Genomic DNA, 15,197 nt, shown 5'->3' on the forward strand with positions numbered 1-15,197 from the left:
GGTGGCGCTCCAGGCACCAGCATGGACATAACGTCCCGGGCCGCCTGGAGGGTTTCAGGTGTGGACGGCCTCCGGACATCCAGAGAGGCCTGTTCCGAAGGGGCCGGGCTAGTCCGCTCAACATGAGTTGGAGGCCTGGGGCCCAGTGGGGATTGAGGACTGCCTGACATGGGCCTAGCCTCTGTCCCAGACTTCCCTCGGTGCCACTGTGAAGAGGGAGACTTTCTGGATGGGGAGCGGTGCCGACTGGTCGATGGAACCGGAGGGTCGCCATGTACTGACGCTGCGGTGCCGGGTACCGGTTCGGAGCAGTGTGCCCAAGTCAGGGTCAGCATTCATCAGGATGGCCCGGAGCCTAATGTCCCTTTCTCTTTTGGTCCGAGGCTTAAATGACTTGCAAATCTTGCACCTTTTGCTGATATGGGTATTTCCCAAACAGCACAAACATTCTGCATGAGGGTCACTTCTTGGCATAGAACGCCTAGAAGAGCCACATGACTTAAACCCCGGGGCGCGGGGCATGCCCCGGCCTGGGATCACTGACTAACGAAACAGCTAACTACAGGTACTAACGCTGACCGAACAAACTTTTCTGGGGACGAGCTACAGCAAAGCTGGAGCAGAGCAGTTCCAACGCACCTTCACTGGCGGCAAGAAGGAACTGAGGGTGGGGGAGTGGACAGCTCCCCACATACTGCACCAGGCAGGCGCCACTCCAGGGGTCGCAGGGGGCGCTCCCCCCCCATGGGTGCTGCTAGGGGAAATACTTCCGGCACCGGTGCACGTGATGAGCAAAAACACCTATTGTGGAATACACATGAGCAATCACTTGCAAAAGAACAGGGCTTTACCTCATTGGGGATGCTAGGTGCTGTGGTTTAAAGCAAAATGAGGGAACTTGGAGCAGCCAGCCAAGATTTCTGGAGCACTGTGGTCTGGTCCCTGAGGTATACCTGCCCATGGCATACTGGGATCTCCACCTGCAGACACTTCTGAAGCAGAAGAAAACTCAGACCAACAATGGAGTCGATTAATTCTAAACTGGACAGTTGCCACATTACTCTTTCATCGATGAAAACCAAATGTGTCAGTAGAGAACATTACTTAGCACCTACACTGCACTTGTCACCTACAGAGCACAAGGTATTCTACATTCTGCAGAGGAAAAACTGACACAGAAAGGGTAAGTGACTTGCCCAAGACCACAGAGTATGGGTCAGTGGCAGAGCTGAGAAGAAAACCCTCCATCGCTCAACTCCTGGCCCTAGACTCTATCCGCGGGAAGATGCTTCTGCTCACTTCCTAAGGGAAGCGAGACTTCAGAAATCGGTAACAGTTCGCAAGCGAAAGTGAAAATTTTCAAGGACATTCCCTCCCAACAATCTGCACTGCTTGGAAAATTAATGAAAAGCAATAAAGGTGCAGAACGCCATCTGGAAAGAGTCAGGCCTGGTGCAGGAAAGTGCGGGCATGAGGAGTCCTGGCTAATACAGGGACAAACTGAACGTTTATGGTTAGGATATCCCATCATAGAGCTCAAATTAGAGGGGAAACCTGACCTAGCATACATCAAACCATACAGAATTCCACATTACAAAAGCAGCTAGACCAGTGTCAGGGTTCCCTCCCCACTCTGAACTCTAGGGTACAGATGTGGAGACCCGCATGAAAGACCCCCTAAGCTTATTTCTACCAACTTAGGTTAAAAACTTCCCCAAGGTACAAATCCTTCCTTGTCCTTGAATGAGTACTGCTGCCACCACCAAGTGAGTTAGACAAAGATTCAGGAAAAGGACCACTTGGAGTTCCTGTTTCCCCAAAATATTCCAAGCCCCTTCACCGGCCCGTGCTGCTTCCCGCAGCCCCCACTGGCCTGGAGCGGCGAACCGCGGCCAGTGGGAGCTGCAATCGGCCGAACTTATGGATGCAGCAGGTAAACAAACCGGTCCAGCGTGCTAGGGGCTTTCCCCGCACAAGCGGCGGACTGGCTTTGAGAACCACTGCTCTAGGGGACACACACATGAATGAAAGCAACGTGTCAGAGATTTCTGTTGCCCTGTTTCTCCCCCTTAATCACAGTCCCCCGTCTCTCCGCACTGCCCTGGAGTGGGGGGAACCCTCCTTGTTAGCCTTTGATTTTGTTTATCCCCCTTCTCCTTCCTCTGCCACACCAGGGGGCCTGAAGTTAACAGAAAGGGGGACAGGTGGGAGGGAAGCGCTCCAAGAAAGCCTACACTGTGTGCTTGAGTTGCCTCTGAAAGGCCGAAGAGGAGAGCAGAGCTGGTCCTAAAGGAGTTTAGACTGTCAGGCCCAAGCCGGGCTCTGATGCAAATAGTAACTGAGGCCTCTGGGCATCTAGAAAAGCCGGCAGGATGAGACTGTTGAATCATTTCATTCCATTATTGTTACAAATCCACAGCCCTTCTTATGCCTGAACTATTTGCCCAAGTCCTCTCTCTCTCAGCCAGGCCTATCAGCTTTTGTTATTTGAACCCACCAATGCAGCAGAGACCTCGTTTTATGGACAACACAGCGGATCCGTTGCCGGTCAGGCTTGGCTGGAAAAGAACCTGCCATGCCAAGAAGAGCCAGTGTAGTGTTTTGAGGGGACTGTATAGCAGGAGGCAAACACCGTGGGAATCGCAAGGCCCTGTTCAGTGCTGGCACGCTAGCCAGTGAGTTCTAAGCAGAAACCCAGTCTCAGGACACAAACAACTTGCAAACACCTTACATTGGAACAGCAGAAAATTACCCTTCAGCCTCTTTCCCCTCCGAGCGCCATAATGCGGATCTAATTCTGTTTATGAAAGGGAGGGGCATGCATTCAGGCTGGAACAGGCTCCATTTAAATAACACCACTGCCATCTACTGGACAAAGTGCAGAAGTGATTTAATGGGCCGACCAGAGCAGACTCAGTCTGGTTACAATCATGGGGAGCAAGACCGACTGTATCGAATAGGTTCCGATTTTCATTTCTCCTAGAAATCAGGTGCCACACTGACTGTCCCAAGAAGGGCTGATGAGCTGATGACTCCATGATTGATTAAATCCTCATCACTTTAATCTGAGTGTGGTCTTAGCAGACAAGTAGAGAGGTTCCCTCTCCTCTGCCCTCCCACTTTCTATTTTTTTAAACACTTAAAGGGCAGAATTGGATAATACAATCAATAGCAGCTGCATCACCTTCCTTGTAAGTGAACTCTGCAGCGTGTTGTGAACACGTAACCCGCTGGAACACAGGAGAGCTCTGTCACTGCTCCTGCCATGTAGTTAAGGTCCGAGATTCCCTCCCCAGTAGATTAGGAGCCTGTGTGCACGCCCACTTTTTACATCAGTGTTTTCCTTCAGAAAATCCCCACCTGACAGGGCTGCTGTGATTTTACATATTTATGTATTGGCTCCTTTCTTCACTGTGAAATGGCCACACACATGCACAAAAGGGGACTTTTGCTTGACAAGAGAGGAGATCAGTGAGGGTAAAATAGGGAGAGGGGCACTGAGATGTCTAACAAAATCCACTCCACACTTACAGTTCTTTCTCCAGCTGCTGCTGAATAAGCTTGGCCGATTTTGCCATTGTGATATCTAGAAAAAAAGTGGTTTAAAAAAATTACACTTGGATCATCATCATTTTCTTTCCAAGACATGGAAAAGTGGGCTCCGTGTGGGGATGAACGCTCAGTGACGAGACCCCATCGCTATAATACTATCACCTGGTATTTTAACCAGGGCCCCATGTGAATTAAGGCTGGCTGGAGTTACAGTCAACAGCAAGACCCCCTACTTTCTGTGGCAGTCCAGTGTGGCAAACTGGGAATTCTGCAGCTGCCTCAGGTAGATTACAGAATGGAAGTGTTTGTCTGAATTACATATGAAAGTGAACACCACAGCCAGGACAGATTCCCTTGTGTTATTTTGATATTAAATTACACTGACTTCACATTGCTTGAGCTTTCAGTGTGCTGCAGGCGTCTGTCTATTGGAGACGTAACTTTGCAGCATAGCTAATGCTGACATTCAAATTGCTTCTCGGTTTCAGAGGCAACACTGCAAAATGCACACAGGCAGCTGACCCTGTTCTCGGGGCTACTGTATTATGCTGATTGCAGATTCAGGAAGACAACTCTGCAGGGTGCACTCTGTTCACTTTTGGAAAATTATCTTTATCTCAATGGCTCACTAATAAGCTGCCTCTCCCCGGGTAACTCCTGTGCAGCTGGGATCATCGAAGCACCAGAGCCCCTACATAACCTGGAGAAGCAGGGCTGGTGGTAGCATTCTTGCCTAGAGCTCTTTGACTCTGGAATTAGTTTCCCCCCTTACTTTGGTGGGGCCCAGACTTGGACAGGACACACCAGGTTTTTCTATGTGGTCCTGTCAAAGGGCATGCCTGCCCTTTCGTGCTCCCACTGAGGCCTGCCTCAGTTTCCCCTTCACTCAAGGCTTCTTAAAACATCCACACAAGCCAGATATTCAAAACATTCCTGTCCTAGGTTCCAATTTATTAAGTCCGGCACAAAGGTCTTTCAATAAAGAACTCAAACTTACACAGCCTTTGCCCTAGTCCAAAGTTGGGCCCAGCCTCCCCTCCCTGAGGGTCTGTCTTCCTGCTCTTCCAGCACCGCTTGCCTGGAGTTTGGCCTTTTCCAGAAGCCTTCTGTTCTAACTCAGGAGCCTTCTTACTCCCTGCACTGTCTGCAGACACCTGCCAACCCATCTGCTGCTATTTCCCCCTTTATAAGGCCCAGGTGCCTTCTCTTAGCTCAACTGGGCAGCAGGGGCAGTGGACCCAGTCCCACTTAAAGAGCCAGTCGTCTTTTGACAGGTCCCCTAACCTCTTTTTGCCCACCCAACACCCATGTCAGCCAAGAAAAGAGGTTGCAGAACACCACAGACTCTGTGAGCTAACCCAGAAAGACCTGGCCTATTCAACATCCAGCCCCCAGTGGCTGTAGTTTCCCGATCAATGAACAGTACCTTGCTTGTTGCAGGCTATCACTAGTGGCAGAGCGTTTTTCAGCACGGTGCAGTCAGTCAGGACCTGGTACAGGAACTCTGCCACGTCCTTCACCTCCCGCTGGAACGCTACGCTGTCCACGACAAACACGATCGCTCTGTGCGAAAGGGAGTGAACACAACATAGCCAAGTGGCTGGCAGGCTCAGACTGCCATGCAGCCCACACCTCAAGTCCTCATCCCCAGGGGGGATTTCCCCCAGTGGATTGTCACATGATCACTCAGGACGCTTTTATTTTGGAGTCGTTCAGAGCGCTCCTGACGAAGGAAGGGGCCAGCACAGGCCAAGCCTTCCCACACAGTTCTGTCAATTCACTCGAGCCCTGACCAGGGCTGGGTGATCAACGGACTTTTCTGTTCACTGGCAATGCAGGAAAAGTTTAAAAAAAAAAAAAAAAAGATCATTTCAGCTGGAACAAAGCCTCTCAGCTGGCTCAGTTCACATTATGAGGTTCTAAACATAAAGTGAAAGAAAACTGCAAACTGGAACAAAACCAGAATAGTTTTTTTTGTTCAAATCACATCATTTCATTTAGATCCCCCACCTCCTGATCGAAACAATTGGGCGCACTGGACCCAGACTGTCACTGCACCCCAGGGCTGCTGAATCTGCAATTTTTGCCAGAAAAATTTCCATCAAAAAGTTACGCCCAGCTCTAGTCCTGACCTGCAGCATCGTCACTGTGATGGGTTTGGTCACAGAGACCCACTTGGGTCTGTTACCTGATGTGCTGAAACTATCTCTGAGCCCATTTTCCCTGTCAGCTTGGGACTCCAGAACCCTGTCTTGTTGAGCCAGACACACTAGTCTGTTGCAACACAGACCCAGGTCTGGTCCACGCCTCCAAAGCTGCAGACTTTCACCAAAAACTGCTCAGCAAGTTACCTATCTCCAGCACCCAATGGCATCCAAGCCCCAAATAAATCCATTTTACTCTGTATAAAGCTTATAAAGGGTAAACTCAAATTGTCAGGCCTCTATAACACTGATAGAGAGATATGCACAGCTGTTTGCTCCCTCAAGTATTAATCACTTACTCTGGGTTAATTAAAAAACAAAAGTGATTTTATTAAGTATAAAAAGTAGGATTTAAGTGGTTTCAAGTAATAGACAGAACAAAGTAAGTTACCAAGCAAAATAAAACACACAAGTCTAAGCCTAATACATTAAGAAACTGATTACAGATAAAATCTTACCCTTAGAGATGTTCCAATAAGCTTCTTTTACAGACTTGACTCCTTCCTAGTCTGGGCCCAATCCTTTCCCCTGGTACAGCTCTTGGCAGCCCCCTTTGTTCTATTCCACCCCCTTTTATAGCTTTGGCACAAGACGGGAATCCTTTGTCTCTCTCCGAGTTCCCATCCCTCCTTCTAAGTGGAAAAGCACCAGATTTAAGATGGATTCCAATAACAGGTGACATGGTCACATGTCCTGTGAGTCCCCAAGCCTCTATTCTTCCTGGCCTGACTCACAGGAAGGCTTACAAGTAAACAGAGCTGTTTACAACCAATTGTCCTAGTTAATGGAAGCCATCAAGATTCTAAATCACCATTAATGGCCCATATTTTGCATAATTACCGTCCCGATCCCCCCTGTAGCCCTTGTCCCAAAACTCTTTCCCTTGTGCCCCCATGTCCCCTCCAACCCACTTTCCCCAACATCTGGGTTCTTACCGCCACCAGCTACCTCCAAACACCTGTAGTTTCACCACCTAGCCCTGAAAACTATGACCCTTACCCACTGCACTCAACCCCCATTACCATGCAGTACAGCCATCCTGAAGTGCAGCACTCATTGCACAGCACTCCAGACACGAAGGCTGAGTATGATAACAGGACATACGCAAATCTGTGATTGTACGTTCCCCACCCCACCCCCTTGCCCTGTTTCCCAAGCAGTTGTGTTTCTTTTCAATAAATGAATTTTCTGGCTTTGAAAAAATTCTTTATTATTACATAAAGTAAAAGATACCTTAGCCCAGGAAAGAAACAGGCACTGCAAGTGAGCTTAGCAAAACACAGATTCCTACTAACATTGGAACCACTGCACTTTACTCCCATGCAGGGCACCAGACATTACTGGTGGCTTTCAGCCTCAAATTGCTCCCTCAAGGCATCCCTAATTCTTGCAGCCCCACGCTGGGCCCCTCTAATAGCTCTGCTCTCTGGCTGTTCAAATTCAGCCTCCAGGTGTTGAACCTCCGAGTTCCATACCTGAGTGAATCGTTCACCCTTCCCTTCACAAATGATATGGATGGTACAGCACGCGGATATAACTGCTGAGATGCTGTTACCGGCCAGGTCCAGCTTCCCATACAGAGAGCGCCAGTAGCCCTTTGAACGGCCAAAAGCACACTCCACAGTCATTCTGCACTGGCTCAGCCTGTTGTTGAACTGCTCCTTGCTGCTGTCAAGGCTCCCTTTGTAGGGTTTCATGAGCAATGGCATTAAAGGGTAAGCGGAGTATCCAAGGATCACAATGGGTATTTCCACTTCCCATATGGTGATCTTCTGGTCTGGGAAAAAAGTTCCGGCTTGCAGCTTCCTGAACAGGCCAGTGTTCCAAAAGATGCGTGCGTCATGCACCTTTCTGGACCAGCCTGAGTTAATATCAATGAAATGCCCACGGTGATCCACAAGCGCCTGGAGAACCATCAAGAAATACCCCTTCCGATTAATGTACTCAGAGGCTAGGTGGGCTGGTGCCAGAATTGGAATATGCGTCCCATCTATCACCCCTCCGCAGTTAGGGAAACCCATTTGTGCAAAGCCATCCACAATACCATGCATGTTACCCGGAGTCACGGTTCTTCTGAGCAGGATGAGATTAATGGCCCTGCAAACTTCCATCAACACGATTCCAACGATCGACTTCCCCACTCCAAACTGCTTAGCGACCTATTGATAGCTGTCTGGAGTTCCCAGCTTCCAGATTGCAATAGCCACCCACTTCTCCACACAGTCAGGGCAGCTCTCAAGCTTGTGTCTTTGCGCCGCAGGTGGGGGCGAGCTCCTCACATAATCCCATGGAAGTGGCTTTTCTCATCCGAAAGTTCTGCACCCACTGCTCATCATCCCAGACTTGCATGATGATGTGATCCCACCACTCAGTACTTGTGTCCTGAGCCCAAAAGCGGCATTCCATGGTGGTGAGCATGTCCGTGAATGCCACAAGCAAACTCATGTCATATGCATTACTCGAGTCAATATCATCGTCAGAACCCTCACTGTCACTTTGGATCATAAGGAATAACTCGACTGCCAAATGTGACGTGCTGGCAAGACTCGTCAGCATACTCCTCAGCAGTTCGGACTCCATTCCCACAGACTGAAAGGGAAGACAGAGCACGCAGTACAAAAAAAATGTTGAAAGACGGCGCCAAATATGGATGGAAGCACAGGGATTGCTGGGATGCGAACCGATGCATCACGGGGCATTGGGACAGGACCCAGAATACCCCGCCCCCTTCCCACAAGCCACAGCGCCAGAATGGGAAGAGGTGCTCTGTGGGATAGCTGCCCATAATGCACCGCTCCCAATGCCGCTGCAAGTGCTGCAAATGTGGCCATGCCAGTACACTTGTTCCTGTCAGTGTGGACAGACTGCAGCACCTCCCCTACTGCACGCATCAAAGGCGGGTTTAACTCAAAGGGCTCTACATCTGCAAGTGTGGCCATGCCCTTAGTCTCTCTCCGAGTTCCCATACCTCATTCTAAATGGAAAAGCACCAGATTTAAGATGGATTCCAGTACCAGGTGACATGGTCACATGTCCTGTGGGTCCCCAAGCCTTCATTCTTCCCGACCTGACTCACAGGAACATAGGAAGGCTTATAAGTAAACAGAGCCATTTACAACCAATTGTCCTTGTTAATGGGAGCCATCAAGATTCCAAACCACCATTAATGGCCCACACTTTGTATAGTTACAATAGGACTTCAGAGTAATACTTCATATTTCTAGCTTCAGATACCAGAATGATACATTCATACAAATAGGATGAACACACTCAGTAGATTATAAGCTTTGTAATGATACCTTACAAGAGACCTTTTGCAAAAGGCATATTCCAGTTACATTATATTTATACTCATAAGCATATTTCCATAAACATATGGAGTGCAACGTCACAGTCACTTCCATGGGGGCCCACACAGGATGCACCCAAATCCGGACTGAGGCGTCCTTCTTGAGCTGTGCTGGATGCTCTCCTGGAAAAGTCCTCAAGCCAGAGATGGAGAGAGGCACCAAGGTAAATTCACCTCCCTTACTCTCCAGAATAGTCCCCTGTAATACTTTCCGACCATTCGATCCAGCCCACTTCGCAGCAGAAGCTGCCTACTGTGCTAGCAGGTACGAGAATAAGATTATCAAATGTGTTTTCACTCCTGACCATGCCACAGTTGAACCCAGGACCAGGTGAAAGGCTGCTGCATCAACTGACCACCCCATCTTCCCCCTCAGGCTGGAGCCAGGCCCATACAGCTGGGCAGACATGAGCGTATTCCTGTTACCACCCGCAGAAGGTTGCTGCAAACAGAGAGCGTGACTGGGCCTCTCTGCGCCACAAGGGCAATGATGGGGTTCAGGAGAGCCTGTGGATCCACTGGACTTCACCCCGCTCTACCTGCAGCCAATGTCAGATTGGGAGAAGGGAATTAAAATGGGGCAACCCAGCCCAACTCGGGGCTCTGCTTCTTCCTGGACGAGGGATGCCTGACTCCAGCCAAAAGCATAAGGCAGCTTGCTGCCTAGACGAGCCATGTAGTGGGTGGGACTGACAAGGGGACTAGCCCCCCGAGACAAGCCCAGAGCAGAGAAGCAGGATGCTCCCAACACACCCATTCTGAAGTCTTATGTTTTCCTTTTCGTTCTGAACACTGACACCCCCGAAAGGGGATAGAACTTGAACATGTCATAGCCTGAGGGCTAAGGCACCAGGACCCCATAGCTGCGAGGACCTGAAGTATGGCAAGCTTTGCCCAGAGAGTCCACAAGGGGGCACCATCCAGACAACCTAGTTACAGAGAGCAACCATCTAATTTGTAGGTTTCAGAGTAACAGCCGTGTTAGTCTGTATTCGCAAAAAGAAAAGGAGTACTTGTGGCACCTTAGAGACTAACCAGTTTATTTGAGCATGAGCTTTCGTGAGCTACAGCTCACTTCATCAGATACATACCGTGGAAACTGCAGCAGACTTTATATATACACAGAGAATATGAAACAATACCTCCTCCCACCCCACTGTCCTGCTGGTAATAGCTTATCTAAAGTAATCGTCAGGTTAGGCCATTTCCAGCACAAATCCAGGTTTTCTCACCCTCCACCCCCCCACACAAATTCACTCTCCTGCTGGTGATAGCCCATCCAAAGTGACAACTCTTTACACAATGTGCATGATAATGAAGTTAGGCCATTTCCTGCACAAATCCAGGTTCTCTCACTCCCTCACCCCCCTCCAAAAACCCACCCCCATACACACACAGACTCACTCTCCTGCTGGTAATAGCTCGTCCAAACTGACCACTCTCCAAGTTTAAATCCAAGTTAAACCAGAACATCTGGGGGGGGGGGGGGGGGGGGGGGAGGAAAAAACAAGAGGAAATAGGCTACCTTGCATAATGACTTAGCCACTCCCAGTCTCTATTTAAGGACAATGTATACCTTCAGATCAGCGGCACTGCTATGGGTACCCGCATGGCCCCACAGTATGCCAACATTTTTATGGCTGATTTAGAACAACGCTTCCTCAGCTCTCGTCCCCTAAAGCCCCTACTCTACTTGCGCTATATTGATGACATCTTCATCATCTGGACCCATGGAAAAGAAGCCCTTGAGGAATTCCACCATGATTTCAACAATTTCCATCCCACCATCAACCTCAGCCTGGTCCAGTCCACACAAGAGATCCACTTCCTGGACACTACAGTGCTAATAAACAATGGTCACATAAACACCACCCTATACCGGAAACCTACTGACCGCTATTCCTACCTGCATGCCTCCAGCTTTCACCCTGACCACACCACACGATCCATCGTCTACAGCCAAGCTCTGCGATACAACCGCATTTGCTCCAACCCCTCAGACAGAGACAAACACCTACAAGATCTCTGTCAAGCTTTCTTACAACTACAATACCCACCTGCGGAAGTAAAGAAACAGATTGATAGAGCCAGAAGAGTTCCCAGAAGTTACCTACTACAGGACAGGCCTAACAAAGAAAATAACAGAACGCCACTAGCCGTCACCTTCAGCCCCCAACTAAAACCCCTCCAACGCATTATTAAGGATCTACAACCTATCCTAAAGGATGACCCAACACTCTCACAAATCTTGGGAGACAGGCCAGTCCTTGCCTACAGACAGCCCCGCAACCTGAAGCAAATACTCACCAACAACCACATACCACACAACAGAACCACTAACCCAGGAACTTATCCTTGCAACAAAGCCCGTTGCCAATTGTGCCCACATATCTATTCAGGGGACACCATCACAGGGCCTAATAACATCAGCCACACTATCAGAGGCTCGTTCACCTGCACATCCACCAATGTGATTTATGCCATCATGTGCCAGCAATGCCCCTCTGCCATGTACATTGGTCAAACTGGACAGTCTCTACGTAAAAGAATAAATGGACACAAATCAGATGTCAAGAATTATAACATTCATAAACCAGTCGGAGAACACTTCAATCTCTCTGGTCACGCAATCACAGACACGAAGGTCGCTATCTTAAAACAAAAAAACTTCAAATCCAGACTCCAGCGAGAAACTGCTGAATTGGAACTCATTTGCAAATTGGATACTATTAATTTAGGCTTAAATAGAGACTGGGAGTGGCTAAGTCATTATGCAAGGTAGCCTATTTCCTCTTGTTTTTTCCTCCCCCCCCCCCCCCCCCAGATGTTCTGGTTTAACTTGGATTTAAACTTGGAGAGTGGTCAGTTTGGACGAGCTATTACCAGCAGGAGAGTGAGTCTGTGTGTGTATGGGGGTGGGTTTTTGGAGGGGGGTGAGGGAGTGAGAGAACCTGGATTTGTGCAGGAAATGGCCTAACTTCATTATCATGCACATTGTGTAAAGAGTTGTCACTTTGGATGGGCTATCACCAGCAGGAGAGTGAATTTGTGTGGGGGGGTGGAGGGTGAGAAAACCTGGATTTGTGCTGGAAATGGCCTAACCTGACGATTACTTTAGATAAGCTATTACCAGCAGGACAGTGGGGTGGGAGGAGGTATTGTTTCATATTCTCTGTGTATATATAAAGTCTGCTGCAGTTTCCACGGTATGTATCTGATGAAGTGAGCTGTAGCTCACGAAAGCTCATGCTCAAATAAACTGGTTAGTCTCTAAGGTGCCACAAGTACTCCTCATCTAATTTGCATTTCAGTACATGCAAGTTAGCTCTTCGCCTTGCTGAGCTGTGGGGCTCTGTGGCTAAAGGTTCTCCTGAGTGCTGACATCACCACGTCCCCTTCACTGAATAAGAAGGGTCAAAGGAGAAAACAACTTCCTTTTTGGACTTGTGACCTTCCTGAGTCATTAGGGTCTTGAGTTCTTGGTATCTTTCTCCATCAGAATCTACAAGGGTGGTTTCAGAAGATAAAACTGCAACAAGTGGTCTATGGGTTTCCCAGTCTCACAGTCCCAGCAAAAGCTTGTATTTCTCTAAATAAGCATTATCCCACTCTTGACCACAAACTCAGACTTGGATAACTAAAACACATCCCACCCAGCAAGAAGCCATTAGCCGTTAACTCAGTATCTTGTCTTTGAGAGCAGGTTTCCCAGAGGATTGATAGAAAAAAATGCTCCCTTACTAGGACAGTCTCTGTACTATGCACAATGGGAAACACGAGCCCCTCATAGAAGAGGAGGTAGGAGGCCTGGACACTTTAATAAAAATTTTAACCAAAGTTACAAACAAGCAACTATGCCATTCACGTCAGCCACAGAACTAGTAATGTACATTCATTAAGGGCTTCTCCTAGCTACTGCTGGGGATCAGGGCTCGAGAAGAAGTAGGCCTGCAGGCTGGCTGTGGAACACCAGAAAGAATGAGATTTCTTTCTTGGTAGCACTGTTTAGGATTACAATTACCCCCACCACCACGTCTCATGTCTGAGCAAGCTTGCATTTAACACCAGGGAGCCAAGAAGGTAAGAATACATTTTGACAGGCTGAGGTGACAGACTAGTAGAATTCCTTATCTGAACGGCTGCAACAGACAGTACTGTTAGAATATAGATATTCAGGCCTGCCTGCAAAGGCCTATACTTCAAGAACTTAGGCGTATGTTTATCACTTAGCTAGTTACAGGGGTATAAAAACAAAGGATCAAAATCACAGTCCTCCTATGTAAGGGCCTTCTCTCACTAGGATAGTCTGAGGCCTTGCTCTTAGGCTAAGGCCTTTGGCTAAGCAGCAGGGGCAACCTTAAAAGCTGGGGAGCATACAGTCACATCCTCACATCCCAAACCTTTCACATTGAATAAGGTGGTATCGGGCTATTAGGAAGACGATCCTGTCCTGACAGTGCCCATCACCACCAGATGAAGAAACAGTAAAGAAAACTGTTTGATAGCATCCTGTCTCGCAATAAATCATTTATCAATGGTTGTGGCTGTGAAACAGTCATTTCCGTAGGGTTTTCTCTTTATGGCCCCCTCTTTTCTATTGTTAATCTGTCTGGTTCTCTAATTGTTTCTGTCTGCTGTATAATTAATTTTGCTAGGTGTAAGTTAATTAGGGTGGTGGGATATATTTGGTTAGAGAATTATGTTACAATATGTTAGGACTGGTTAGTTAAATTTCAGTAAAATGATTGGTTAAGGTATAGCTGAGAATATTACTATATAAACTGGGGTCAAACAGGAAGTGGAGGGGAAATTGGAATCATGTTTGCTAAGGTGGGGGAATGGGAACAGGGACACAGGAAAGGCTCTGCAGCGTCCGAGCTGGGAAGGGGGACATAGAATATCAGGGTTGGAAGGGACCTCAGGAGGTCATCTAGTCCAGCCCCCTGCCCAAAAGCAGGACCAATCCCCAATTAAATCATCCCAGCCAGGGCTTTGTCAAGCCTGACCCTTAAAAACTTCTAAGGAAGGAGATTCCACCACCTCCTTAGGCAACGCATTCCAGTTTTTCACCACCCTCCTAGTGAAAAAGTTTTTCCTAATATCCAACCTAAACCTCCCCCACTGCAACTTGAGACCATTACTCCTTGTCCTGTCCTCTTCTACCACTGAGAATAGTCTAGAACCATCCTCTCTGGAACAACCTCACAGGTAGTTGAAAGCAGCTATCAAATCCCCCCTCATTCTTCTCTTCTGCAGACTAAACAATCCCAGTTCCCTCAGCCTCTCCTCATAACTCATGTGTTCCAGACCCCTAATCATTTTTGTTGCCCTTCGCTAGACTCTTTCCAATTTATCCACATCCTTCTTGTAGTGTGGGGCCCAAAACTGGACACAGTACTCCAGATGAGGCCTCACCAATGTCGAATAGAGGGGAACGATCACGTCCCTCGATCTGCTCGCTATGCCCCTACTTATACATCCCAAAATGCCATTGGCCTTCTTGGCAACAAGGGCACACTGCTGACTCATATCCAGCTTCTCGTCCACTGTCACCCCTAGGTCCTTTTCCGCAGAGCTGCTGCCTAGCCATTTGGTCCCTAGTCTGTAGCTGTGCATTGGGTTCTTCCGTCCTAAGTGCAGGACCCTGCACTTATCCTTATTGAACCTCATCAGATTTCTTTTGGCCCAATCCTCCAATTTGTCTAGGTCCTGTATCCTATCCCTGCCCTCCAGCGTATCTATCACTCCTCCCAGTTTAGTATCATCCGCAAATTTGCTGAGAGTGCAATCCACACCATCCTCCAGATCATTTATGAAGATATTGAACAAAACTGGCCCCAGGACCGACCCCTGGGGCACTCCACTTGACACCGGCTGCCAACTAGACATGGAGCCATTGATCACTATCCGTTGAGCCCGACAATCTAGCCAACTTTCTACCCACCTTATAGTGCATTCATCCAGCCCACATTTCTTTAACTTGCTGACAAGAATACTGTGGGAGACCGTGTCAAAAGCTTTGCTAAAGTCAAGAAACAATACATCCACTGCTTTCCCTTCATCCACAGAACCAGTAATCTCATCATAGAAGG

The 15,197-nt window shown here is 48.3% G+C and overlaps 1 protein-coding gene across 1 annotated transcript in view; it reads right to left on the reverse strand.

Annotated features, from left to right (window-relative positions):
• LOC144269736 (ovotransferrin-like) overlaps positions 1 to 15,197 on the reverse strand; it is a 74,261-nt gene that overhangs the window by 13,896 nt on the left and 45,168 nt on the right. The window contains exons 23-24 of the mRNA XM_077825534.1: positions 4,979 to 5,115; positions 3,532 to 3,586 (exon numbers count right to left, since the gene is read on the reverse strand). Coding sequence (XP_077681660.1) covers positions 3,532 to 3,586; positions 4,979 to 5,115 — 192 coding nt within the window. The remainder of the gene's footprint in view (positions 1 to 3,531; positions 3,587 to 4,978; positions 5,116 to 15,197) is intronic.

Source organism: Eretmochelys imbricata, chromosome 9 (genome assembly GCF_965152235.1).
Source record: "Eretmochelys imbricata isolate rEreImb1 chromosome 9, rEreImb1.hap1, whole genome shotgun sequence".
Classification (NCBI taxonomy): domain Eukaryota; kingdom Metazoa; phylum Chordata; order Testudines; family Cheloniidae; genus Eretmochelys; species Eretmochelys imbricata.